Source organism: Ursus arctos, unplaced genomic scaffold (assembly GCF_023065955.2).
Source record: "Ursus arctos isolate Adak ecotype North America unplaced genomic scaffold, UrsArc2.0 scaffold_2, whole genome shotgun sequence".
Lineage (NCBI taxonomy): Eukaryota > Metazoa > Chordata > Mammalia > Carnivora > Ursidae > Ursus > Ursus arctos.
Window position 1 is genome coordinate 4,548,664 of NW_026622874.1, and position 24,666 is coordinate 4,573,329.

Genomic DNA, 24,666 nt, shown 5'->3' on the forward strand with positions numbered 1-24,666 from the left:
CTCAGGCTCAGGCGATGTTGATTGGTTTCCAGAAGCGCTGGCTGTTCGAGAGGGCCTGTGAGCCGGGGTGTCTCCCAGAGTGCTCTGATGTGTCCCTTCCTCCATCCCTACGACTTCTGGAAACCAGTTGGAGCTCCATGGAGCAGCTCAGTCCTTTTGCATTATTGCTGTCAGACATTGGGCGGGACCACTGTGCTGGGCTCTCAATAAAACCCTGTCCTTGGAGAGAAGGAAGAGGAAGCTAGTCAGCGATGGCTGATAGAAGCCGGGAGACGGAAGGCAGAAGGGGGAGTTTTAGGAACACCTGCTTCGAGGCGGTGGCGTCCGTGGTCCATGAGACACCCCACCACTCCTGCCTGGGCTTCTGGGGGGGGTGGGTCAAGGAGCTGGGTTGGAGTTAGGCAGGGTTCTAGGGCAAGTGGTAGGAGAGAGGCAGCCGCTGGCCCAGATCAGTTGAGTGGAGTGCAAGGGAAGAGAGGCTAAGGAGAGCCCTTCTCCATTACTAGCCACCCTAGAATTGAGTGGCTTAAACCAGCGAGCGTTTATCATTCCTCATGAATCTACGGGCCGGCCGAGCATTCTTCTCTTTCTAGCTGGGCTCACGTATGATCGGCAGTCTTGGCTGGATGCCGTCACGTGTTTGGGGACAGCCTGGCTTTAAGCTGCTCTAGAATCCACGCTGTCTATCATCAACCCGCAGGCTGTCTCGGGCTTGCTCGCACGGCAAGGGCACGATCCAAGTATCCAAGCCTCTGGAGACGTAGGCTCCGAACTGAGAGCGCATTGCTTCTGCTGCGTTCTGTTGGCTCCGGTCTGAGGGGTGGGAGGAGACCCCACCTCTTAGTGGAGGAGCTGCAAATTCACATTGTGAGGGGCACACACACACAGGTGGAGAATTATGGCCATACCGCTACGACTATAATTTGGAGGCTTCTTGGGGGCCCAGGGTGCCAAGATTCCTGGACCAGAGCTCCTGGAGCCAGTCCCAGTAAGAACAGACGTCTACTGGAAGATTCAGCTGCACCATCTGGTGCAATTCATGTGCAATGAGTTGGTGCGATGGAAGCTTCTAGTAGGCACATAACCCAGATTATAGGTATACAGTGACCTACTTTGCCTGCATGTTGGCTTCCGACAGCTGCATCTTCCAGACACATTTCCAGCATTTCCTAAGATTTATATACAAAACGGGGTGTAACGGGGTAGCTGAACCTGGGCAAGGTGCTTATAGCTCCTGTTAGTTTCCTCCACGCTGCGTGTGAGCGTGGGACGCCATGGCGCTCACTTGGGCCCCGATAGTGTCCTCCAGACACAGCACATAGCATAGACTCCACTCATTAATGCGCTGAGCAGGTGGCTTCCCCGAAGAGTTTTACCGTGAAAGACAAAACGCTTTACAAGCCAGTCCGATGGTGTCCCTGTTACGGTTCTCGTGTGTCCTACCACCCATGGGCTCACTCACCCAACCCGGACGTTGTGTCTAATACATGGCCCATGAATAATTTAATTAACACAGGTACAGAATCTTTTCCAAAGCAATTCTAAGTTGTAAGCATCCCCAGGCAAACCCTAAATTCAGTGTGGACGATGGGTGAGTTTTAGATTCCAGAAAAAAGAGCCATTTTTATTGCTCATGTTTGCTGACATTCCACACTTGGTTGCAGAGCTCAGATGCTCGACGCCGTAGTCACGCTGGCTTCGGAATGCTTTACTTTGTTAAAATGGCCAGTATTATAACACACCGCATTGCTCTGTTAGAGGTGCGGTTTTCAGGAAGTTTCATATACACTAACCCACCTGACTCTCCTCGAAGTTTGTGCTGTGAAAGAGGGAAGCATTGCTCTGTTCACGTCACGCACAAGGAAACCGAGGCAAAGCTTAGTCTCGTGCTCACAGTCTGTCTCCTGAGCAGACAGCTGTCCTGGATCCTTCGCCTTCAACTCTCTGTCCTGCTCCGTGTGCCCTCCCACCATCCTACCCACGGGTTTCCAGCAGTGTGTCCTGGGGCGGGTCGCTCCACTGCTCTGGGCCTCGCTGTCCTCATATGGGCTGTTGGGGTTCACGGAGTAGACACACACGAGACACTGGCGGAACAGCGAGGGCTCCGAACACGTGAGTGCTTACGGTTACATCGTCACTGATGCTGGGAAGGTCCTGCTGCGGGTCACGGTCAGCCTCGGCGCCCCAGCGCTGAGCTCCCTGTGAGCCTCCGAAGCGGGAACGTGGACCGCGTAGGCCTCTCTCTCAGGTCCTCGTTGTGGCTCCGAAGGAGCAGCCCCAGGCCTCGAGGAACTCGGCTTTCTGTCAGTCTGTCGGGACGTCAGTCCTGAGGCCCAGCAATGACCAGAACAGCCCCTGCTCCTTCTTGCCCCTATGATCTCTCCTTAGGGCCCTGGAGAGGCCTTGGCAGACGCCCGCTGCCCACTCCGGGGCAGACCTCTCAGGCTCTGGCTTTGGGAAGGTGGTGTGGTCCGTTTGGGGTGCTTACAATCTACAGAAATTGATTTCTCACAGTGTTGGAGGCTGGGAAGTCCCAGGTCAAAGCCTGGCAGATCTGATTCATAGCGGTCCTCCCGCTGCATCCTCACATGGCCCTAGGGAGCTCGCTGGGGCTTCTCTCCTAAGGGCACTAATCCCATTCGGGAGGGCTCCACCCCATGACTCAGTCACCTCCCCAAAGGCTTCACCCCCAAATGCCATCATATTGGATGTGGGGTTTCAACATAGGAACTGGGAAAGGGAGGAGGGACACAAACATTCAGTCCCAAGCAGGAAGGGGGGTGGGGGGACTGCCTGCGGACCTGGCCCTGCCTCAGGGGTCTGTGCTGGGGAAGGCTGCCTGCTTCTCGAGGCCCAAGGGGAAAGGCAGCAGGACGCCTCCAGGGGCCACTGTCAGCTCCTAATAATACGAGACGGACAGGTCACTGACTGCTCTGTTCTCAGCGGATGGTGGGCAGGAACTCTGCAAGGGGAGGCCTGTGAGGCCGCTGCTGTGTCTCTGTCCTCGGGCCTTTGCACAGATGATAAGATGATGGCCGTTTGGTCCACACACAACCAACTTTCTCCCTGCTGCCCTTGCATCTAGTGTAGTCTATCTCAGGGTGGGCTCTCAGCCCCCTAACCCCCACCTCGCTTTATGTCCAAAGAAGGTGGAGTTCATTCAGCCATAGCTGCTCCCCACTCTGCAGAGCTGCCTGTGACAAATTCCATCGAGATTCTCCAGCTTCTCACTGCAGAGGTCCTGGGGGTGTGACAGATCCTGCGGTCCCCACGGCAGCCTCGTCTTGCCACTTCCTCGGCCCAGGTGGAACCCCCCGCCCCCCCCCCCAGTGGAGTTGCTGAGGCGACCACCAGAACGATCGAGAACGGGTGGGAGTGTGGTTTTTCGATTTTGGTTTGGAAGAGAGAATCGATGTCCTCACCCCTGCAGCCACGTTCCGGGCAAGGCCATGGCTCTCGGATTCCTGCCGGGGGGCACGTGGCTCTGAAGCCTCCGAGGGAGTCCTGGACTTCTGACTCTGCCGGGGACAGCACACCATGCGTGATTTTGTCCTCCTGCCGCCCAGAGAGAGTTCTCAGATCTCCAAGTGAGGCCACAAACTTCACTGAGTTCTCATGGTTTGCGGAGCGCTGTATTATTGGGCGTTAATGGGAAAATGCAAAAAGGCATCAAGAGCCTGGCCGTGGTCTCGGGGTCAGATACTTGTGGGGGAGCTGAGCCCTGTGGCCCGGCCGAGGAACCCCCGTTGTCATGTTGTGACAGGTGGCCTTTGATATTGTATGTTGAATCTGCGCGGAGAGAAAGAAAAGGCTGGTTTTGAAAAGAAGGGAATGTGAATCAAGAAAGAGGAAGGAGGTTGGAGAGAAAGTGGATGTAGATCCCAGGCCTCCTGCTTCTATTAGAAATACAGCGTTTCCCAAGGTCACTTTCCTGAAACGGCACATCATCTTTTTCCCACTAAAAAGCTTGGTCCTTATGTTGTGTGTGTGTGTGTGTGTGTGTGTGAGTGAGAGAGAGAGAGAGAGAGAGAGAGAGAAAGGATCCAGGTAGCAGATCATGGAAGGGCCTGAGGTCCCCAAAAGCACCCTGTGTCCCGTGCCAACCTGTTCCCGCCTGGCCTGCAGAGACAGCAGCTGAAGTGCACCGTGTATTAGCAGAAGGGTGGTGTGCAGGTCATGTGTCTAGGGCTCGGGCTTGCAAGAGGTGGGGGTCCCGGATGGTTTTGAGCACCCCAGAACTGCATTACGGCCTAACCCATCATAACACCAAGACCTTGGGCCCTGAGCCCCAGGGAAGGGGGTTCCCACCTCCATTGCTACTGTTCCACTCACTGCACGTCTCTTCTCGCGTCTGCCAGGCTGAAGTGTGTGCTGGAACCGTGGCAGAGGTGATCCAGTCTGTGGTCAACGGCGCGGACGGCTGCGTGTTCTGTTTCGGCCACGCCAAGCTGGGTCAGTGAGAAATGTCCTTGCTCCTGCTGTTTGCACTCCCAGGCACGCGGTCTGGTCTTCTGTTCTGGTCCCAGAGTCTGCAGATGACAGGGATGGTTGTCTCCCTAGGTGCCCAATTGAAGAACCACCAGTCACCGTTTCTGCTTTTGAAATGTAGTGCGGAGACCCAGTCTTCTAGGAAAGGGGCGGCGGGGTCCTTCCTGCTTGGTCCAGGTCAGGGGCACACCCAGAAAGCCAGCAGGAGGAGGGACACGTTCCGAGGAGGGGCTCTTGGGTTCACGGTGATGGATGGAACCCACAACAAGCCGGAGGGGCAGCCTCCAGGCCAAGCCCAGAACCGGGTCAGGACCCATCTGGGGAGAGTGTCTGACAGCCAGCCTCTCTCCCCAGCCTCCGGCCTGTATGAGCAAGAAAGGAGAAGGGGCCAGGGAAGCACCCGGACAGGGGTTTGGATGACTGGACCCCCTTCTGGTGCCTTCCTAATCCTGGCCTGGGGCCATCTGCTCAGCAGGCCTTACCTTACCTGCTGGGGAACTTAGGAATTTGGGGAACCCCAGAAGTGCCCCACGGCAGAGGTTCCCACGAAGGCTGTGCCATGAGGGAGGCCAGGTCGGGGCCGAGGCAGAAAGTTCATTTCAGCTCCCTTCGGTCTTCTTGATCTCTGATCAAAGCAGCAATGCAGATTTTAATAGAATTTGCTCCTGCTATAAAAATATACACCGCGTTTAACTTGAGGAAGGATATAAAGCACAAGTCTGTGGGTTTCATCTGTGGGGTGGTGATAAAAAGAACCATCACAGGATGAAAGATCTCTGCCTTCCTGCCACGTGTAAAACAAGGCGGCAACTGGATAGCGTGCGCTGCTTGGGATCCTCCTGGGGCTCAGTCGGGACTTAAACCCCGCCCTCAGTCTGGGTGCCCACGTTCTTTGTCCCTAGTACTAGGAAATGGTCCTTGTCATTGTCGTCAGTGCTTAGTGTTTCCCTCACCTTTTCCTTTCCCCTCTTCCCTTCCCCCAACATCCCCACGGAGGGGAGGGGACTGGGCGGGGGACACTTCATAGAATGCCCCCCCCCCGGCACTCACACTGTGTTCCTTCCTTGCCTCGCTCCCCCCAGGGAAATCCTACACCATGATCGGAAAGGACGATTCCATGCAGAACCTTGGCATCATTCCCTGTGCTATCTCCTGGCTCTTCAAGCTTATCAACGAACGCAAGGAGAAGACGGGAGCCCGGTTCTCCGTGCGCATCTCAGCCGTGGAGGTGTGGGGCAAGGAAGAGAACCTGCGGGACCTGCTGGCCGAGGTGGCCACGGGCAGCCTGCAGGACGGCCAGTCCCCGGGCGTGTACCTGTGCGAGGATCCCATCTGTGGCACGCAGGTGAGTGGCTCCCGGCCGGGGCGCCGCAGCCCATGACCCCCGCGACGCCAGCAGGCTTGCGGGTGTTCAAGGTGGGTGGAACTTCAGGGCCTCCAGCGGCACAGCCCGCCGCTCACCAGCCTCAGTATTTGTACCTTGAATCTCACGGACAACGAGCAGGAGCCGAGATGGTTGTAGCTTTGCGGGGGGAGGGGGATTGAATTCCATTTCTTTACGCCCCTTTCGAAAAAAGAAAGTCCAGTCTTTCTTTTGTTTAAACAATAAGCCGAAATATTTACTGCTCTGCACAAAGAGCTCCAGCCGTGTCTGGGGCTGTTTATGGCTCTATAAACCGCGTTTCTGGCACGGGCTGTGCCGCCCGCTTAGCAGGGCTGTCGGAAAAACTAAGAGCCACTTTCTAATTAGAACCATGACACAATTGCTAGGGCTGTGGAAGCCCGGAGAAGCTCCAGTCCACCTTTGCAGGGCGTGAGGCAGGGCCGTTCTGTGTGTCTGCCCCTCGCTGGCTGACGATCGGGGGAGGAAGGGCTCTGAGCTCCCTCATTCGTATCCAGAAGAATCGGTTCTTTCGTCTCCAGCAGGCTTTATTTCCTAGGTTTGTCTTTTTTCAGGTAAGTATTCATTTTCATGAGTCCCTGCCTCATCCCAGATAGGCTCTGTGTCCACAGGTGAGGATACCTCCCTGTTACACCCATCTGCTCACACCTGGCCACGTTCTTCCCCTGCTCCAAGCACCTCAGATCCTTCCGTTTGTTAGGAATCTCCTGTAGCAAAACTCACCATGATTTGCACGGTCCCACGTGACCTGCCCCCTGCCTACCCTTCCAGCGTCATCTCTTGCTGCTCCTCGTAAATCACACGCAGGTCCCCAAGGAAGCAGTGCCTCCACACGTCAGTGTGCATAGGAGTCACTGGGGAGCTCGTGACCGTGCAGGGATAGGGCCCCTGGATCTGAGTTTCCCCCGAGCTTCCCAGTGAGTGACCACACTTTTCGTTGCAAGGCCCTCAGACGCCAACCATCCTCCCTCTTACCTCGGTGCACCAAACACTCCTTCTCCCCTCTTGCTCTCCATCTGGCAAAGTCCCTATCCTTGGGTGGCAGCTCCATGTCACTTCCTCCAGGAAGCCCTCTGAGATGTTTCTCCTTTGTCGGTTGAGAGTGCCTGGTTAGTTCTCTGCAGCAGCTAAAGGGTGGGTACCCTGTCTGCCTAAAATTGGCCGCTCGTAGTTCTAACACGTGCACCCGATAGCATTTGGACGTGGAATCTAATCAGAATGCAAACTCGTAACAGGTCATGCAACACTGAATCCCGCGGTTCTCGGACGGTAGTCTTCACCAGCCACCTAGAGAACTAGGAAAGCCCCTCTAGAATTTCTGATTCAGGGGGCCTGGAACAGATCCCCAAAACGTGCCCTTCCGTCACGTTCCCATGTGACGCTGATGCTGCTGGTCCAGGGACCACACTTTGAGAAGCCCTGCTCAGTGGCATCTGCCTGCTGTTCCCTTTCCAGGAATTACCCAGATGTTCAAACATGCTGCAGCCTCCATTCACTTTTTTTTTTTAATTTAAATTTTGTTAGTGAACATAGAGTGCAATATTGGTTTCTGGGGTAGAATTTGGTGATTCATCACTTACTTACAACTCCATTCATTTTTATAAAACCCTGCTGGTAAAGGCCCACGTAGGTGAAGGACCTGGTTCCCTGAAGGCCGAGAAGAACCGATCAACATTCTCTAACTCTTCTTATTGAAAAATCACAACAAATCTTCCGCTTAGCTTTCTGCCATAGTAAGTACAGGACAGTGACTACAACAGAGTCTCTCTTTGAAGTCTGAGGATTTTGAAGGGTCCGGGTTCCAAGATCAGTGCTCACAGTTCAGAATTATAATGCAGAGTCAAACAGAAAATTGTCAGGATGCGTACCGACCCCGAGGCATAGACAACGGACCATTTCTTGGAATAAATCAGATGTTTCCTTTCCTCCCCCCAAAAAGCAGTGTTAGTCAAATTCTGCTATTGTTCTGATGAAGGTTTACTCTAATTTCCAAGGGATCTTGTAGGATTTAGATGCGTGGCCCACAACTTTATTAATAAACATGCCATGATCGTGAATTTGAAACTAAAGATAACAACAGATACTCCTTAAACAACAGAGATGAGACATTCAAGCATGTTGGGTTTTTTGCATCTTGTTTAAAACCACGCTCTCACTTGTAAGTCTAAAATTGGCTTTAAGTCGCTGGAGACATTGGGAGTGGAGTTAAAGCTAGCCAGGGTTGGTTTTCCTTCTTTGGGGAGCCAGTGCTGTCTGGCCTGAGATCCCATTGCAGGTTTGCAAACGTTCTAGTCTTTGAGACGAGGATGTGGCCGCGTCCCCTGGGTTTTCTTAGGTAGGTGCATAGCCCGGGGTGCGGCTTTGCTGCCCTCTGCAGAGGTCCGGCTGGGCCCCCGGCTCCCCCTGGTCACTGGGGTACGACCACTCACTCTTCACACCCACTAAGACTCAAACTGTGAAACGGGTAAAACTAGCTTTCATCTACAATCGTGAAGCAGAGAATTGCATGTGAGTCCAGGCCCTTGTTCCAGAATGATCTCTGGCCTCTGAGAGGCACGTAGCTTTTCCGTAGAAAGGAGGCGGCATGCAGGCCCTCCTCGGTCTGAGGCCTCGTCTCTCGGCTTGTGTCTTCCAGCTGCAGAACCAGAGCGAGCTGCGGGCGCCTACGGCCGAGAAGGCCGCCTTCTTCCTGGACGCCGCGATCGCCTCGCGCCGGGGCAGCCAGCAGGACTGTGACGAGGACGACCACCGCAACTCGCACATGCTCTTCACCCTGCACCTCTACCAGTACCGCATGGAGAAGAGCGGGAAGGGGGGAAGTAAGTGGGCGCCCGTCTCCACCCGCGGCCCAGCCCTGCCCCCCCCATGCCCGACGTGGGGCTTGAACTTGACCCTGAGATCGAGACCCTCTCCCGCCTCAGTCCACCGGCCATGCCGGCCAAGCGCCCCTGACCCTTTCTGAGCAGGGGCACTGGTATGGAGGTTGCTGATCTGGAGCTCAGATGATGAGTCTGGACTGCACTTTACTCTGAACCCTTGGGGAGAAAAGGGTTTGCCGGGTGAGGCTCACTGACATGCGCATTGCCGGGGGGAAGGTGAGAGACAACAAGCTGTAAACGGAAAAACAACTGGTTAGTAGTACCTTTTTGTTCACACACTTTACGGGTGCTTTTCAGGAAAGGCCAGTGTTTACGCACCAAGCACCCTGGCGCTAGGTTGCTCATCGTTAGCTCGAGTCCGCTCTGTGGACCTGCAAGAAACAAAGGCATGTTTTTTAAATAGTCTCTAAATCAGACTTTGGAGTAACTAACCAGGTTCTGGCTGCCTCCGTGCCTCAGTGGCGTTCCTCTGTAAGACCTGGGGTGCAGGCCTGCTCTGTGAGGAGCGGCCCTCCCCGGGACCCCAGTGCCCTGGGTGCACAGTCCCCTCCGGGCTACACAGCCAGCACTGACCTCGGTGGGGTGCTCTACCCTTTGTCTGCCAAGTCCTGGACACTCTGCGCCCTGGGGCGTGTCTCAGGTGGGATTTGGGACCATGGGCCACGTGGTGCATTGACCCGGCTGGGCTTTTTCCCGTGAGCTGCAGGGCTGGGCTTCTGGGCAGCAGCTTCCCTACTCTCTCGATGTCCACTTCTAAGGGCTTGCAGAAGACAGGCAGCTGGCCCCCAGTGCTCGCTGAACACGATTGCCTCAGGATGCTGGGTGCGAGGAAAACAAACACTAGCCCGAGCTCGGCGACTAAGCCAGGGGCCTGGAAATTGTGAAGCTAATTGACTAACACAGAGGCAATCAACAAACCTAATTCTAGGCAGAGCCTGGAGTCAGGCAGCCAACTGGGATCGGGGGCCAGGCTTCCCTGTTTCTCCGCAAGTCGGCCTGTCGTCCAGAGGCCTGGAAGCCCATGTCCGCGTCCGGGAGACGGCTCTCAGGGCTTCTCTTGCCCCCAGTGGAAACTCCGCCCTTCCCCAGTCTCAATGTCTCTGCTGGCCCGGTCGGCTGCCATTGCTCCTCCACCTCAGTTGTCGTTCTTTTAATTCAGGTGTCGTGAAGTCCAGTTTACATTCAGAAAAACTTACCCTTTGGGTGTGTTGTTAGATGAGTTTTGGCAAAACCATACAGTTGTGTGACCCCTGCCACCATTCAGATAGAGAACAAAGCCGTCAGCACTGAAAGCCTTTTTAATGTATCTGAAAGCTGCCCTTTCTGGATGCTTCCTTCCCCCGACCTCTAGCTCCTGATGACCACTGATCGGATTTTTGTCCCTTTTAGTTTCGCCTTGATCCAGAATCTCGTATCAGTGGAATCACGTGGTCCCCACGTGGGGCCTTTTGTGTCTGCCTTCTTGCATCTGGCGTAACGCATCTGAGACTCATTCACGTTGTTGTGTGTCCTGGTGGTTTGCTTGTTTTTCTTTTTTTTTTTTTTTTTTTTTAAAGATTTTATTTATTCGACAGAGATAGAGACAGCCAGCGAGAGAGGGAACACAAGCAGGGGGAGTGGGAGAGAAAGAAGCAGGCTCATAGCGGAGGAGCCTGACGTGGGGCTCGATCCCAGGACTCGGGGATCACGCCCTGAGCCGAAGGCAGACGCTTAACCGCTGTGCCACCCAGGAGCCCCGGTTTGCTTGTTTTTCTTGACGGAGCCTGGAGACTTGCCCCTACCCCTCCTCCTACGCCCAGGCCTGAGATCTCACGTATGCCCTGGTCTTGGGGGCTGCCCAGGAGTCTGGAGATACTGGCCTCACTGGTGGGACACTGGGCCCCGGGAGGCGAGCCAGCAGCAGCCTGGACCTCTCTTAATGCAGGCAAGGTCATGAAGGTCTGACTGCAGGGCGAGCAAGAGAGTTTGGGAAATTTCCACAGGAGACTGATTCTGAGTGACGGGCTCACACTAAGTATCACACATCCGTTTAGAAAAACTTTCTCAAAGACGGAAACAACGGATTAGGATAGGGATGAGAAGATCCAGACCTTTACAACTCGTCACAGAATTTCACCCCCTAACAGTCTGCGGGCTGGCTTTCAGTTCTGTGCACACTGTTTTTTCTGTGTCTAAGCAGCATGAACGTGGGAGTCTGAGAAATGTTTTATTCTTTGAAGCTTTTTTTAAAATTTTATTTAAGCTTTATTTCTTTTAAGTTGTTCTATTAAGTCAATAATAATGATAATGAGAAACTGCCGGGGGTGCTTGTACTTTCAGCAGAGAGAGACTCGCAAAAGATCTGAATTTTCAGCCAAATTGCTTCCAAATGGCGCTGAGTGGAAGCTCTCAGGAGATGGCATAATCTCGTTCTAGGTTTCAAACCGTGCTGAAAACAACTGTTTTCAGTTTTTCACTTTTTTTTTTTCATGGTTCTGTTCTCGATTTGGAACCCGAAAGTAGGGAGGAATCTTGAAAATAAACAGTTAAGTAAATGACTGCAGCTGTAAGAACTTGACATTCAGCTTCCCAGAAGTTCCGGGGGGGGGGCCCTTCCCTCAACCCACCCACCCTCCCCCAGTCGCTACGCGGCGCGTCCCGGGCACTTATGGAATATTTAACATCCCATTCCCCTTCTTGCTGTTTATACGTCATGAAGGCAAATTGCTTTTAAATAATAAATTCGGGGCAAAGGAAAAGGCAAGTACCGTTAATGGCTCCCCAAAACCCTTTTCGGTACTTTTTAATGTATCTGTAGATGAGAAGGACAGCGGTGGGGGGACACCAGGGGACGCCACCTGCCTGCCACGGCACCTGGCTTCCTGGGAGGAGAGGAATCCAGGCCAGGATGTGCACAGCCAGCCTCCCGCCCCTGGCTCGCTTGACTTCAGTGAATTTACATCTGCTTAAAATATAATGAGATTCGGAGTGTTGTTTAAAATGGAAATTTTTGTTTACTTATATATAAGTAATAATCCCTGTGGACCTGGCAGCTAGAACTCAATTAAAGGAAAGTTTATTAATTAGTTACCCTGCAGGGAAGCGGAAAGCGGAGCGTGCTGTTGGGAACGGGGCCGTCAGAAGCTTAGATGGTGGGTTTTGGGGCGGTCTCTGCCGCGAGAACTACCATGTGTATGCGTGCACCTGAATCTTACACGTGTGTGTATTTTATATGCACATACGTGTACAGACATGCACGGATAAGGAGGCGGACAAAAATGTTTTAAATATGTCCTATCAGGATAGAAGAGAAAATTCTACTTTGGTGTATTACTGTTCTGCACATAGGATTAGGTTAAGCTTAAAATATTTCTCTAGTTTAAAGGGTTTTTGGGGTCTTAGTGGGGCTGATTCTCCATCTGTTCCAGAGCCTTCCCCCTCTTTGCCAGTTCATCTGTAAAGGCTGAGAACACCCAGGGGAATTCCAGCCTCGGGAAAGAGCCTGAAGGCCCAGATCCAGAGCTGCTCCTCACAAAAATGGGCCTGTTAGGAGTCTGTCCACACTGTATTAAATCAAATGGAACGTGTGCTAATTTTTTTTTAAATCAGTGTATTTCTCTGTTACCTCATTTAGCTCTGTTTCTGAAAGAGAAAGACCATCCGCTTATCTTTCACATCAGCAGATGGTGTGAGTTCAGAGAAGTCCTCTTGTGCAACGCACGGTTAATTGAGAAAGTTAGTCGGAGGGGGGAATCCTGTAAAATGAGACATTCATGCCATGAACATTGTATTCCAGCTTAAAACATACAAATGGGTATTTATTCATCCATCTTCTGATACCAGGCCATGGTTTTCTCTTTGAGATGAGTTTGCAACTTAAAGTTCTGCTTTTATAAACGATGCTCATATTAATAGTCTGTTTTTTTCTTTAAATTTCTTCTAAGTGATTCAAGAACTCAAAAGACATTTATGCAGCCAGCTGGTATTAGACCTTTACTAGATTCTTAAATTTTTTCCCACTCTATAATTTCTCATTTCCACCTAATTCGGCATCTCTTATTTTTTTTAAAAAAAGATTTTATTTATCTGAGAGACAGAACATGAGCAGGGTTGGGGAGGCAGAGGGAGAGGGAGAAGCAGGCTCCCTACTGAGCAGGGAGCCTGACGCAGGGCTCTATCCCAGGACCTGGAGAGCATGACCTGAGCCGAAGGCAGACGCTTCACCAACTGAGCCCCCCAGGCATCCCTCAGCATTTCTTTTTAAAAACTAACTCATTTTTAATCTCTTCTTTCCAAAGCATTGAGTTTAGTTTTTAAAGAAACATTAGCTCTGTTTACACAAGCATATCTTATTGGTTTGCATGAGATTTGCTTCTATTTTTTCCGTAATGACAAGTGGCATCCCTCGGTTTAGGAGGGAACCTGTTAAGTATACAGCTCATTTGCAGGGAGCAAGAGAGCTCAGACATTCGAGAAGACAGCCAGCACAGGCCACGCGGATCCCACGTGCCGAGGGCATCAGTCGACATGCCCCACAGGTGATGGCCGCGTGGCAAGGCGGCCTTCCCAAAGTTTGCTGCAACTGAGAGTCACCTGGGGAACTTTCCCGTGAATCCCAGTGCCCGTGGCGCCCCGCGGGCCTGTTAAATTGGAAAGCCTTGGTGTCGGAGCCGGCCATCCGCGTTTTCTTAGCATTCAAGGGGATTCTGACGCGCAGCCAAGTTTGGTGAGCCACGAAGTTAGGAGAAGGAGTTAAAAGAGCTTCTCCGTGCTTTACGGTGAGCGCGGGATCTTCATCTTAGCTTCGGTGTACATTTTTTAGATGTTGGGCAATTTATTTTTTATTTGGGGGGGGCGATTTATTTAACCCCTGTGAACCTCGTTTTCCTCTTCTGCCCCACGGAACCGATTCTCACGTTACAGGACTGTTGTAGGAATTAAGTGCTAGTAAGAGAAGAGCATTTCCTGGCACCTCCCGGGCCCTCGGTGAATGTGAGTGAGGAGGGTGGCTCAGGAGTGGGGTGAAATTCGGACTGCTGCCTGGGGGGAGAGTAAGGCGTGTGGGGGTTTGGGTCTGGCCAAGCTCCCCGTTTACCATATATCCACAGGAGAGGAGTGAAGGGTAACTCCGGTCACCCTGCAGCTGCGGCCCCAGAAATCTGACGAGTGGGTGAGGAATCCGCTTCTTACCAGCTCGGACTGTTCATTGATCACGGAACTTTCTCGCCGGCCGTCTGCAGTAACGCGGGTTCTTGCCAGCAGCAGATGGCCGAGGCGCTCCCACCTCTTCCCTTCCACTGAAGCACCACGTGTGGAACCCGGAATTCTGGGGCTCCTGGGACTTGAGTGGGCTCGGCGGACAGACTCGATTTTCCATTGTCTGAATGTGACTCCTGTTTTGAGTCATGCAGATATAATTATAGGTATTTTATAACGTTCCTCCGCGGCACGGTCTAAACTGCGCCTTTTGTTCTCTGTCTTCTGTTTCACTCCGTGTACGTTATGCATTTTAGTCCATTACATCAAATGGACTATTAGAGTCTGAAAGGCCAAGCCGGTCCCTGTCTTTGCCCTTTAATCTGCGGTGCAGGTGGAATGGCTGAGCTGCTCCTGTCTATATAATTAGGTTGCGAAACAGATGATCTGTTTTGCTTTAAAAATAACTATTTCCCTAGCACGCTGCCGTGACCTGATCTTGCATGATCCGAAATGGAATAATAGAGAAGTTACGTATTGTATCTCGTGAGGGTTTTTCCTGGGGATCGTGGAAGGTGAAGAAAATGTAGTGTCCTTGATGTGAACAGTTCTTGGCCATGGATGTACCAGAGTCACTGGACCTGCCTGAATAGAAATGCTGGGCTTTCTGTAAATACTCAATACATGTCTTCTAGATGTGGACACGGACGGTGGGGCCCAGTAGAGGCAAAGTGAGGGGTAGGACAGTGATTCCCGAATGTCCTCATCCCATAGCATGAGCAGAGCCTCTGCCTACAGATGTGGGGGCGCCCAGAGACTGGCCGCAGGCTCATCACACATCCACAGGACCCAGACCCCCGCCCGTCCCTCCCCCTGCATCTACTTTCCCACCCACCCCTTCTCTGCTTTGCCCCAAGTCATGGTTTCTGCAACAGCTTGCAGAAGTTTCTGTGTCTACCTTTGCTGCTTGCCTTCCACGCAGAGCCGGGGGGGGGCAGGCGGGCAGAGGGCACAGATGCCTTCCCAGAGGCAGAAGGAGCTGAGCCACCCTGGACGGTGGGAATCCGGAGGCCCGAGGAGCCAGTCTGCGGCTGCCTGGGGAGTGAGGGGAGTGGGGAGAGGATCTAGAAGCTGGGGTCACGTGCTGGGGGTGCACTCCCCTCAGAGAGTGGGGCCGCGGCATAAAGGGAACCTGGTGCCCCTGCCGTGTCGGGAACTGGCTGAGGCCACGTGGGGCAGGATGAGGAGCACGGGTCTTGCAGGGGGGAAGCCCAGCTGCCCCCCGGGACGGTCATGGCAGTTTTCCTGGTTGAGAGCAAAATAGGGGCAGCTGGGAGGCTTGGTCGGTGAAGCGTCTGCCTCCGGCTCAGGTCATGATCTCCAGGTCCTGGGATAGAGCCCTGCGTCGGGCTCCCTGCTCAGCGGGGGTCTGCTTCTCCCTCTGCCCCTAGCCCGTGCTCTCTCGTGATCTCGTGCATGCTCTTTCTCAAATACATAAAATCTTAAAAAGAACACGATAGCCTTAACAAGATACACCTGAGACAGTGATCCCATATCTGGTTTTGCCACACGTATGTACACCCATGAAAGCGTCCGTACGATCGAGAGAACGTAGCCCTCACCCTCAGAACTTCTCTGCTGAAGTGTCTTTTGACACTTTCTGAACTTGTTTTTGTCTTCTAACTCGGTTTTGAGAGTTTTTCATATACTCTGGATAAAAGGCCTTTATCAGATATGTATTTTGCAGATATTTTCTCCCAGGCTGTGGCTTGCTTTTTTTATTCTCCTAACCACGTATTTTGAAGAGCAAACGTAGTTCATTTTTACGAAGTCCAGTTTATTTGCGTGTTCTCTTATAAATCACGTTTTTGGTTTCACAGCTAGGAAATCTTTGCCTAACCCAAGATCAGAAAGGTTTCATACTATGCTTTTTTTCTGGAAGTTTTATAATTTTAGGTTTTATATTTAGATCTTTGATTCATTTTTTTAGTAAATTGTGTAACGTGTGGATTAAAGGGGTTTTTTGGGCATATATATGTGTAGAGAGAGGGAGAGAAGGCAGTATCTTCAGTGTGATAAAAGTGTTTCTGAACCACCTGCTAACATACTGGTAAAAGACCTGTAGTTTATATAATTATATATATATATATATAAAAAAATATATATATATATATATAAAAAAAAAAATATATATATATATATATATATATATAATCTGAGAGAGAGCACGCGTGTGTGAGCAGGGGGAGGGGCACCTGTAGAGAGCGAGAGACTCCCAAGCAGACTCTGCCGAGTGCGGAGCCCAGTGCGGGACCCCATCTCCTGACCCTGTGCTATATATAATGGTTCCAGTACCATTTGTTACAATAACTATTCTCTCTCTACTAAATTACGTTTGTTAAAAATTATTCACATTTGTGTGGCTCTGTTTCTGGACTCTCTACTGTTCCATTGTCCTGTTTCTCTTTCCACCGATACCACACTGTCTTGGTTTATGTGGCTTTATTATAAGCCTTGAAATCACCTGTTCTATTAACCTTCCAATTCTGTATTTGTTTTAAAAGTTGTTTTGACTATTCTAGGTCCTTTGCATTTCCATATACATTTTAGAGGTGGCTTCTAAATGGACTTTGTAGCCTCGCTTTCTACCGAAAAAGACTGCTGGGATTTTGATTGGGGTTCCACTGAATCTATAGATCCCTTGGGTGAGAATTAACATCTTAACGGCACGTGAAGGCCGTTTCTCTCCCTGATTGTTACGTCTTCGTTACTGTGTCAGCAGCATTCTGTAGTTCTGTGTGTAGACCTGTCTTCTGTGCAATTCATGCTGAAGTACTTCATATTTTTATACTGTTGTAAATGGTGTTTTTTAAGAAGATTTTGAGAGAGCATGAGCACAAGCAGGAGGAGGGGTCAGGGGAGAGGGAGAAGCAGACTCCCTGCTGAGCAGGGAGCCCGACGTGGGACTCGATCCCAGGACCCTGGGATCATGACTTGAGCTGAAGGCAGATGCTTAACTGACTGAGCCACCCAGGCGCCCCTGTAAATGGTGTTTTAAAATTTCCATCTCTAGTTGTTTGTAGCTCGTATATAGAAGTATAGGGGTGCCTGACGGGCTCAGTCAGTAGAGCATGTGACTTTAGATCTTGGGGCTGTGAGTTCAAGCCTCACATTGGGCATGGAGCCTACCCAAAAAAAAAAAAAAATACGGTTGATTTTTTTTTTTTTTAATATCTGTTCATCTTTTATCTTGCAACCTTGTGAAGTTCCCTTTATTCGTTCTAGTTGCCTTTTTGTGGATTCTGTTAGATTTTCTATGCAGATGATTATTTAGTCCGCAAATAAAGACTGTTTGACTTTGTGCTTCCCCACTGGATACCTCTTCTGTTGTCTTGACCTACTTACTGCTACGACCCCGAGCACAACACTGAATAGAAACGGTAAGAGTGGGCGCTCTTGTCTCGTTCCTGATCTTAGAAGGCATTTGATCTTCTACCGTTAAGTGTGATGTTAAAAGTGGATTTTTCAGAAACTCCTTATATCAAACTGAGGATGCTGCCTTCTGAGCAGTATTTTGCTGAGAATTTTAATCTGGAATGGATGTTGGCTTTTGTTAGATGTTTTTCCTGCATCTGCTGAGTGAATCCTGTAGTTGTTTTTTTCTTTCTTTCTTTCTTTCTTTCTTTCTTTCTTTCTTTCTTTCTTTCTTTCCTTTCTTTCCTTTCTTTCCTTTCTTTCCTTTCTTTCCTTTCTTTCCTTTCTTGTTAATATGGTGAATTACATTAGTGTTTTGTTTTTTGTTAACCAACCCTGCATTTCTGGGATAAATCCCACTCACTCGTGGTGTAAAGTCCTTTTTATATGCTCCCAGATACAACTCCCTAATGTGGTTCTCTAATTTGTTTAGAAATTTTGCATCCATGTTCACGAGGGATATTGGTCTTTGGTTTCCTGTCTTTGTAATTTCTTGATCTGTTTTTGGTATCAGGGTTATCCTGGCCTCATAGAATGAGTTGGAAATATTCTCTCCTATTTAGTTTTCGGGAAGAATTTGTGTAGAATTGGTATAGTCTTTTCCATTCTTACACTTTATCATTTCTTAAGTGCTTGGTTGAGTTTTCCAGTGCGGCCATGTGACCCTGGAGTTTTCTCTGTGAAAAGGTTGTTAACTGTTGTTAACTCCAGATCCTGTTTCTTTAACAGACATAGATCTATTCATCTTACCTGTTACTCCTTGAAGGAGCTTTGGGACTTGACATCTTTCAAGACATTTGCCCATTGTTCCAAGTTGTCTAATTGACTGGTGTGATATTCCCTCATTACCCTTTGTATCTGTAGAAACGGTAGCAAGTCCATCTCTCACATTCCTGACGTGCGTAATTTGTGTCTTCTCTCCTCCTTTCCTGATCGGCTGTTCTAGAGATTTATGGAAGAACCAGCTCTTGGCTTAATGGATTTTTGTCTACCGTTTTTATTTTTCTATTCCACTGATTTCTGCTTTTATGTTCATTCTTTTCCTTTCTGCTATTTAAGCTTTGCTATTTTTTTTTATAAGGTGGAAGCTGAGATCATTGTTGTGAGACCTCTGTTTTCTAACGGAGGCATTTAAGGCTATAAATTTCCTTCTCTGTAATTCTTCAGTGATCCCACAAATCTTCCTCATTCACTTAAAAACACTCTCTAATTTCCATTTTGATTTCCTCTTTGACTATAGGTTATTTGGAGCTGTATTGTTGAGTTTCAAAATACTTGGGAATTTTCCAGATATCTTTCTATACGGACTTCCAATTTAATTCCATCATGTCCGAGAACATACCTTGATGTGAATCCTTTAAAATATGTTTAGACTTCGTTTATGGACCAGAATATGGTCTGCCTTGGGACGTGTTTTGTGTGTATTTCAAAAGAATGTGTATCCTGCTGTTGGGTTGAGTGCTCTATAAATGTCAAGTGGGACAAGTTGGTTGACCGTGTTTTCCAAATCTTCTAGATCTTTACTGGTTTTTGGTGTTTTTTTTTTTCTTTTGTCTACTTGTTGTATCAATTCTTAAAGGGTAATGTGAAACCTACAACTATAATTACGGACTCACTCTTGGAGTTCTCTCAGCTTTTGCTCCAAGTATTTGAACGTCTGTTATTAGATGCGTGACTATTTTTGATTGTCGGGACCTCTGATGAATCATCCCCTTTATGAAATGTTCCTATTTGCTTCTATTCACACTTTCTAAGTTTCTTTTGTTTAATATTGATATAACCATTTCAGCTCTCTTACGGCCACTGTTGGCATGGTGCAGCCTTTCCCACTCTTACACTTTTAATGGATTGTTGCTTTATATTTGAAGTGCATTTCTCCTAGGGCTCACTCTTTTATCCAGTCTGACAATTTCTCCCTTTCAAATAAGAGTATTCAGACTATTTACATTTCATGTAATTATTGACATGGTTTGGTCCAAATTCTTATTTTTTCATAGGTTTTCTATTCAATGTATCTGTTCTTTCTTTTCCTTTGCTTTTTTTGTCTGCCTTTTTTGGCCTTAATATTTGTAAGAATTTCATTGTATATCCTTTGTTGGATTAATAGCTATAACTCTTCACTATTTACTGATTGCTTTAGGCTTTATAGTATACACCTTTAAGTTATTACAGGCTGGGGGCACCAGGTGGCTCAGTCGGTTAAGCGATTGCCTTTGGCTCAGGTCATGGTCTCCAGGTCCTGGGATCGAGTCCCGAGTTGGGCTCCCTGCTCAGCGAGGAGCCTGCTTCTCCCTCTCCCTCTGCCTGCTGCTCCCCCTGCTTGTGTGCTCTCTCTCTCTCTCTCTCACAAATGTATAAAGGCTTTTAGAAAAAAAAGTTGTTATGGTCTGCTGTCAGGTGATATTATAGCTCTTCATAAATGGAATAAGAACCCTGAAATGGAGCACCTCCATTTCCTCACTTCTAACCTTTGTGCCATTGTCGTCGCACTTTTAAATGCTGCATATGTTATAACCCACACATGACGGTGTCCTTAGTTTCGCAGCCAATTATCTTTCAAAGAGATTTAAATAATAGGGGGGAGCGTACATTTACTGGCATAGTTCTGATTTCCAGAGCTCCTCATTCCTTTGTGTAGATCATCTGTGGGTTTGCTTTCGATAAATTCCTCCCGCTTTTTTAAGTCTGAAAAGTCTTTTTATTTCCCTTTTGCCTTAGAATGATACTTTTGTTGGATATATTATTCTAGGTTGACAGTTTTCAGTACTCTAGAGATGTTGCTTTGCACTCTTCCCACTTGTATTATTTCCGACAAGAAACCTGCCGTCACCCTCACCTTTGGTCTTTGCACGGAACCTGTCTTGAAGACTTTGTTCATTATCACCGGTGTTAGGCAGTTTGATTATGATGTGTTTTCGCATAGTTTCTTCGTGTTTCTTGGGCTTGGGACTCGTCGAGCTTCTTGCATCTGTGGGTTTATAGTTTTTATCAAATTTGGGAAGGTCTTGGTCATTATGTCTTAAAATACTTTCTCTCTACCACCCACTGTGTCGTCTTTAGGGACTCTAGTTACACACTTATTAGGCCATTTGAAATTGTCCTACAGCTCTTTTTTTTCTATGTTTTTGTTTTTATTTTTAAATTTTCTGTTTCATTTTGGATAGTTTCAATGACTTTATCTTCAAATTGACAAGGCTTTCCTTCCGTAGTGTGTAATTTGCCATTGATCCAGTATAATTTTCAACTCCTAGTTTTCAGCTCTGTACAGATGCAGTTTGTCTTTTAATTATTCCATGTCTCTACTTTTTAAACATTTGAAATACTGCCATAACTGGGTTTTTCAGTTGTTTGTTTTGGTTTTGAGAGAGTGGGAATGCGTGTGCAGAGAGGTGACCAGGCATAGGGAGAGGAAGATCGAGAGAATCCCAGGAAGGCTCCGCACCCACTGTGAGCCTGATGCAGGGCTTGACCTCATGACTCTGAGATCATAATTTGAGCCAAACTCAAGAGTCAGACACTTAACCAACTGAGCCACCCAGGCGCCCCTGAAATACTGCCGTAACTATTTTAATGTCTTTCACTGTCAATATTTAATATCAGTCAGTTCTGCTTGGTTTCAATTACCTTTTCATTAGGAGTCTTTTCTTTGCATGCCTTCTTATTTTTGATGGCTGCTGGACATCTTTGTATTTTGTAAATATTCTTACGTATTGTTTTGGGATATAGTTATTTGTAAATAGTTAGATCCTTTCTGGTCTTTTAAGATTTGATAGCTGAGACCTGGTCTGTGCTCCTCTAGGGCAAAGTGTTCCCCACTACGGAAGCAAGACCCTTCTGGGTCCCCTACCCAATGCCCTGTGAATCTTCAGGTTTCTAGTCTGGCTGTTGGAAACAGGCATTATTCCTGGCCTCGTGTGAGTGCTGTGTGCTATTACCTCTAATCTTTCCAGGTGGCTAACTCCCCAGCACATGCCTGTGCTGACCAGCACTCAGTTGAATACTTGAGGGGATCCCTGCAAATCCCAAGTTCTCTTCTCTCCAGTACTGTCCTGCCAGCTATAGCCACCTTGGTCTCCCTGGACTCTCCACTCTTTCTTCAATTCTGGTGGTCCCTGCATTCCCCCTGAGCTCCCCTGAGGCGCAGCCTGGAAACCCTCTCGAGGCAGTAAGCTGGGACACAGGCAGTGCTGACCTGGCTTGTCTCCCACCTCCCAGGGATCACTGTCCTTGACTGCCTGATGTCTAGTGTCTTAGAAACAGCCGTTTTATACATTTTGTTTTTAGGGAAGACCATCGATCTCGTCCCTGTGACTTCATCTAGGCCAGAAGCAGAAGTACTTATGAGCAAGTTGCTTACTTTTCTGAACTTCTGTTTTCTCAACTCTTTTTTTAAAAAAGAACAAGAGTATTCAGCTTATGGCTTTACCATGGGGACTGAACGAGACTGTGTGTGCCCCCCCGGCACTTGGTAGATACTCAGCGGATACTTGGGTCTTCCCTTGTCTCCGCCCCTGGTTGTTACTTCTTCCTGATGTTACCTTTGGTTTATCATCCCAGTTCCAGCTGAGCTTTCGGTCAGGGGCTCTGTGACGATCAGCCGAAGCATGTAATCACTCCTGGGCTATTCAGCTGCAACTCCATCAGTTTCAGAATTCTACTGAATTCTGTCCAAAGGACATGTAGGTGCAAACCTTAACCTCCTCTTACTGGACATTTACCCTCTCTGAAATCTCTCCCAATTCAACCTACGGGAATGACTCGTTTGTTTGTAGGATGGACGGCAGTAGGTTTTAGGTCGGTGACGTGTGGTGGACAGCGTTTAGGAGGACTACGTGATTCGCAACCTGGCATGATTTTGTTGGGGTTTCCTACTAAGTCATGAAGGTCACCCTTTTCCTTCCCCTTTTAGCTTTCCCGCAGACTTCCAGGAGCTACCTGGAGGACAGACGAACGAGTGTTTGCCAGCACTTAACCGCCTCTCTCTTCTCTTGTCTTCTCCGTGTCAGTGTCTGGAGGCCGCAGTCGTCTGCACCTCATTGACCTCGGCAGCTGTGTGAAAGCTCTTAGCAAAAATCGGGAAGGAGGCTCAGGGCTGTGCCTCTCACTGTCCGCTCTGGGCAATGTCATCCTGGCTCTTGTCAACGGCAGCAAACACATCCCCTACAAGTAAGTGACCCTTCCACCGGATGAATGGGCTGGGGTAAGCATGGTGCTGGGGCTGGGTGTGGGACTCTCGGTCCGGGGACCTCTTGGGAAGACGCACGCGACAGAAGGGCAGTCTGGGCGGTTTGTTCTTTCCCCAAACCAGCCTTTGCTAAAGATTGTGTATCCCATGATCTTACAAATTCAAAAGCCGTGAAAATACTTCCATTTGCCCCAATCCTGACTTCGGGCTGCTCAAGTCAGAGAAAATAGGAAGTTATCTGGATTGGGGTCTCCAATCACAGTGGCCACCGGTAGGTCATTGCCACCATCACACAGCAAGGGATGACACCAACGAGTGGAAGATTGAGCTACCCTTCCGTTAAGAGTTAGGCCGTCCTGTTTAATCAACAAAAATACAGGATACCCAGGAAAATTTGGATTCCAGAGAAGCAACAAATAATTTTTTAGTAGAAGTATGCCCTGCAGTATTGCATGGACATTTGGGAATCCTGTATTTTATCTGGCAGCCCTACTTAGGAGAGCTCCTAAAGCTTGGCATTGCCACCCACCGTCCCGTGCAAATGTTTACTCCACTCCCAAGATCCTTGCCCTCCTTCCGTTATGTTCCAAGAGGACGAAAGTGGAGTTGTCCTGTGCCTGGAATGGCCAAAGATTGGCCATGTCATCCGTGCCCATGAATGACTCAGTCTGGGGCCTCCACCCCTCACCATCCCCAACTCAGCTCTGCCCCTGAACAACGTGGTGATGGTAGTGGGTGCTCCCTGCTTGTTCAGGCCCCCGCCAAGTTCCAGCTGCTTCCCTCACGAGCTATCCGAACCTTCATGTGCCATAAACTGACGTTTAAGCTGTGTGTCTTCTCTGCGTCACAGGATATGAGACTCTGAATGGTATGTGTGTGAAAGTTTTTTGTAAAACTTAGAACCCTGTAGCCAGTAATTCATAATGATCCTCTGGTTGAGTCTCTCCTGGGAGGAACACCTGTGGAGTTGCCATGAGGATTAAGCAAAGGTACATGGGTTTTTGTTGTTGTTGTTGGTTGGTTGGTTTTATCTATAAAGTCAGGCAAAATCTAAGTCACTGTTGTGTGGGAGGAGAAAGGTGAGTCGGGCCGTTTGCTCTATGAGTGAGATTCGGGACGAGTCCTTGCGCTGTCCTCCCCTCTGCCCGAAGGTGATGCCCACCCTGTGATTTACTTCAAGAGGACCATTCTTAGACTGACTTCAGGAGTTTAAATAGCAGGTATAATCCTGTCTGTTTCAACTCCTGAAATTTGAAAAACTCATTGGGTAAACCCCGAAATGGTTTTCCCAGCCCTTGTGAGGACCCTTTCCTAGGAGAAGAAAATTGCAAGTTGAAGGTTTATAAAGTTTTATTCAGTATCCTTTCTGCAGCTGAATAAACTCATCCTGTAATTACAAGAGAGGAAGGGAGGGCGGCTGGAAGGAAGGAAGGAAGAAAGGAAGGAAGGAAGGAAGGGAAAAGGAAAAAAAGATCTGAACTGGTACCATCAGGGCTGCAGACTTAGAAAGCATACTGGCCTCAGTGGGTTTCTCTGTCCATAAAAAGGGAAACATGTCTATTAACGTTTACACTGTAATCTATTCTCACAAAATTCAAAATACCATGTTTTAGGTCACTGATTATTTTACTTCTATGTGTCTCGTGTCGTTTCTGTGGAGTGACTTGCTTTTTAGGATGTCAGTAAATACTTGTTGGATTGGTGATGGGGGGGTGGATGAACGTGACATGACTTCAGACAAAGTAACTTTGTTTTGGTTCTAGTTGAATTTCATTGTAAACAGACGGGAAACATGGGGAATTGTGTCTGTTAGTAGTTGGAGGGCAGTTGTCAAATGAAACCTGTGCGGCATCAGCCAGTCATGCGCACCAGACACCTGCTCCCCGGGGAGGGCTGATCCAGTGCGCACCTCCACCCACCGTTCCCTGCACCCATCCGTCGGCTTCACCTCCAGGGTCTCCTTCCTTTGCACGCTAGCTCTGTGGGAGTGAGGATTCTGTTGTTTGTATGTCTGAAGGAAGCACAGACTTAACATAAACTCCGTGTCTGCTCAAGACAGACTG

The 24,666-nt window shown here is 49.1% G+C and overlaps 1 protein-coding gene across 1 annotated transcript in view; it reads left to right on the forward strand.

Annotated features, from left to right (window-relative positions):
* The window catches only part of KIF26B (kinesin family member 26B), a 415,887-nt gene that overhangs the window by 342,599 nt on the left and 48,622 nt on the right, over nucleotides 1–24,666 (forward strand). The window contains 4 exon segments of the mRNA XM_026509553.4: nucleotides 4,359–4,452; nucleotides 5,571–5,833; nucleotides 8,526–8,709; nucleotides 22,425–22,584. Coding sequence (XP_026365338.4) covers nucleotides 4,359–4,452; nucleotides 5,571–5,833; nucleotides 8,526–8,709; nucleotides 22,425–22,584 — 701 coding nt within the window.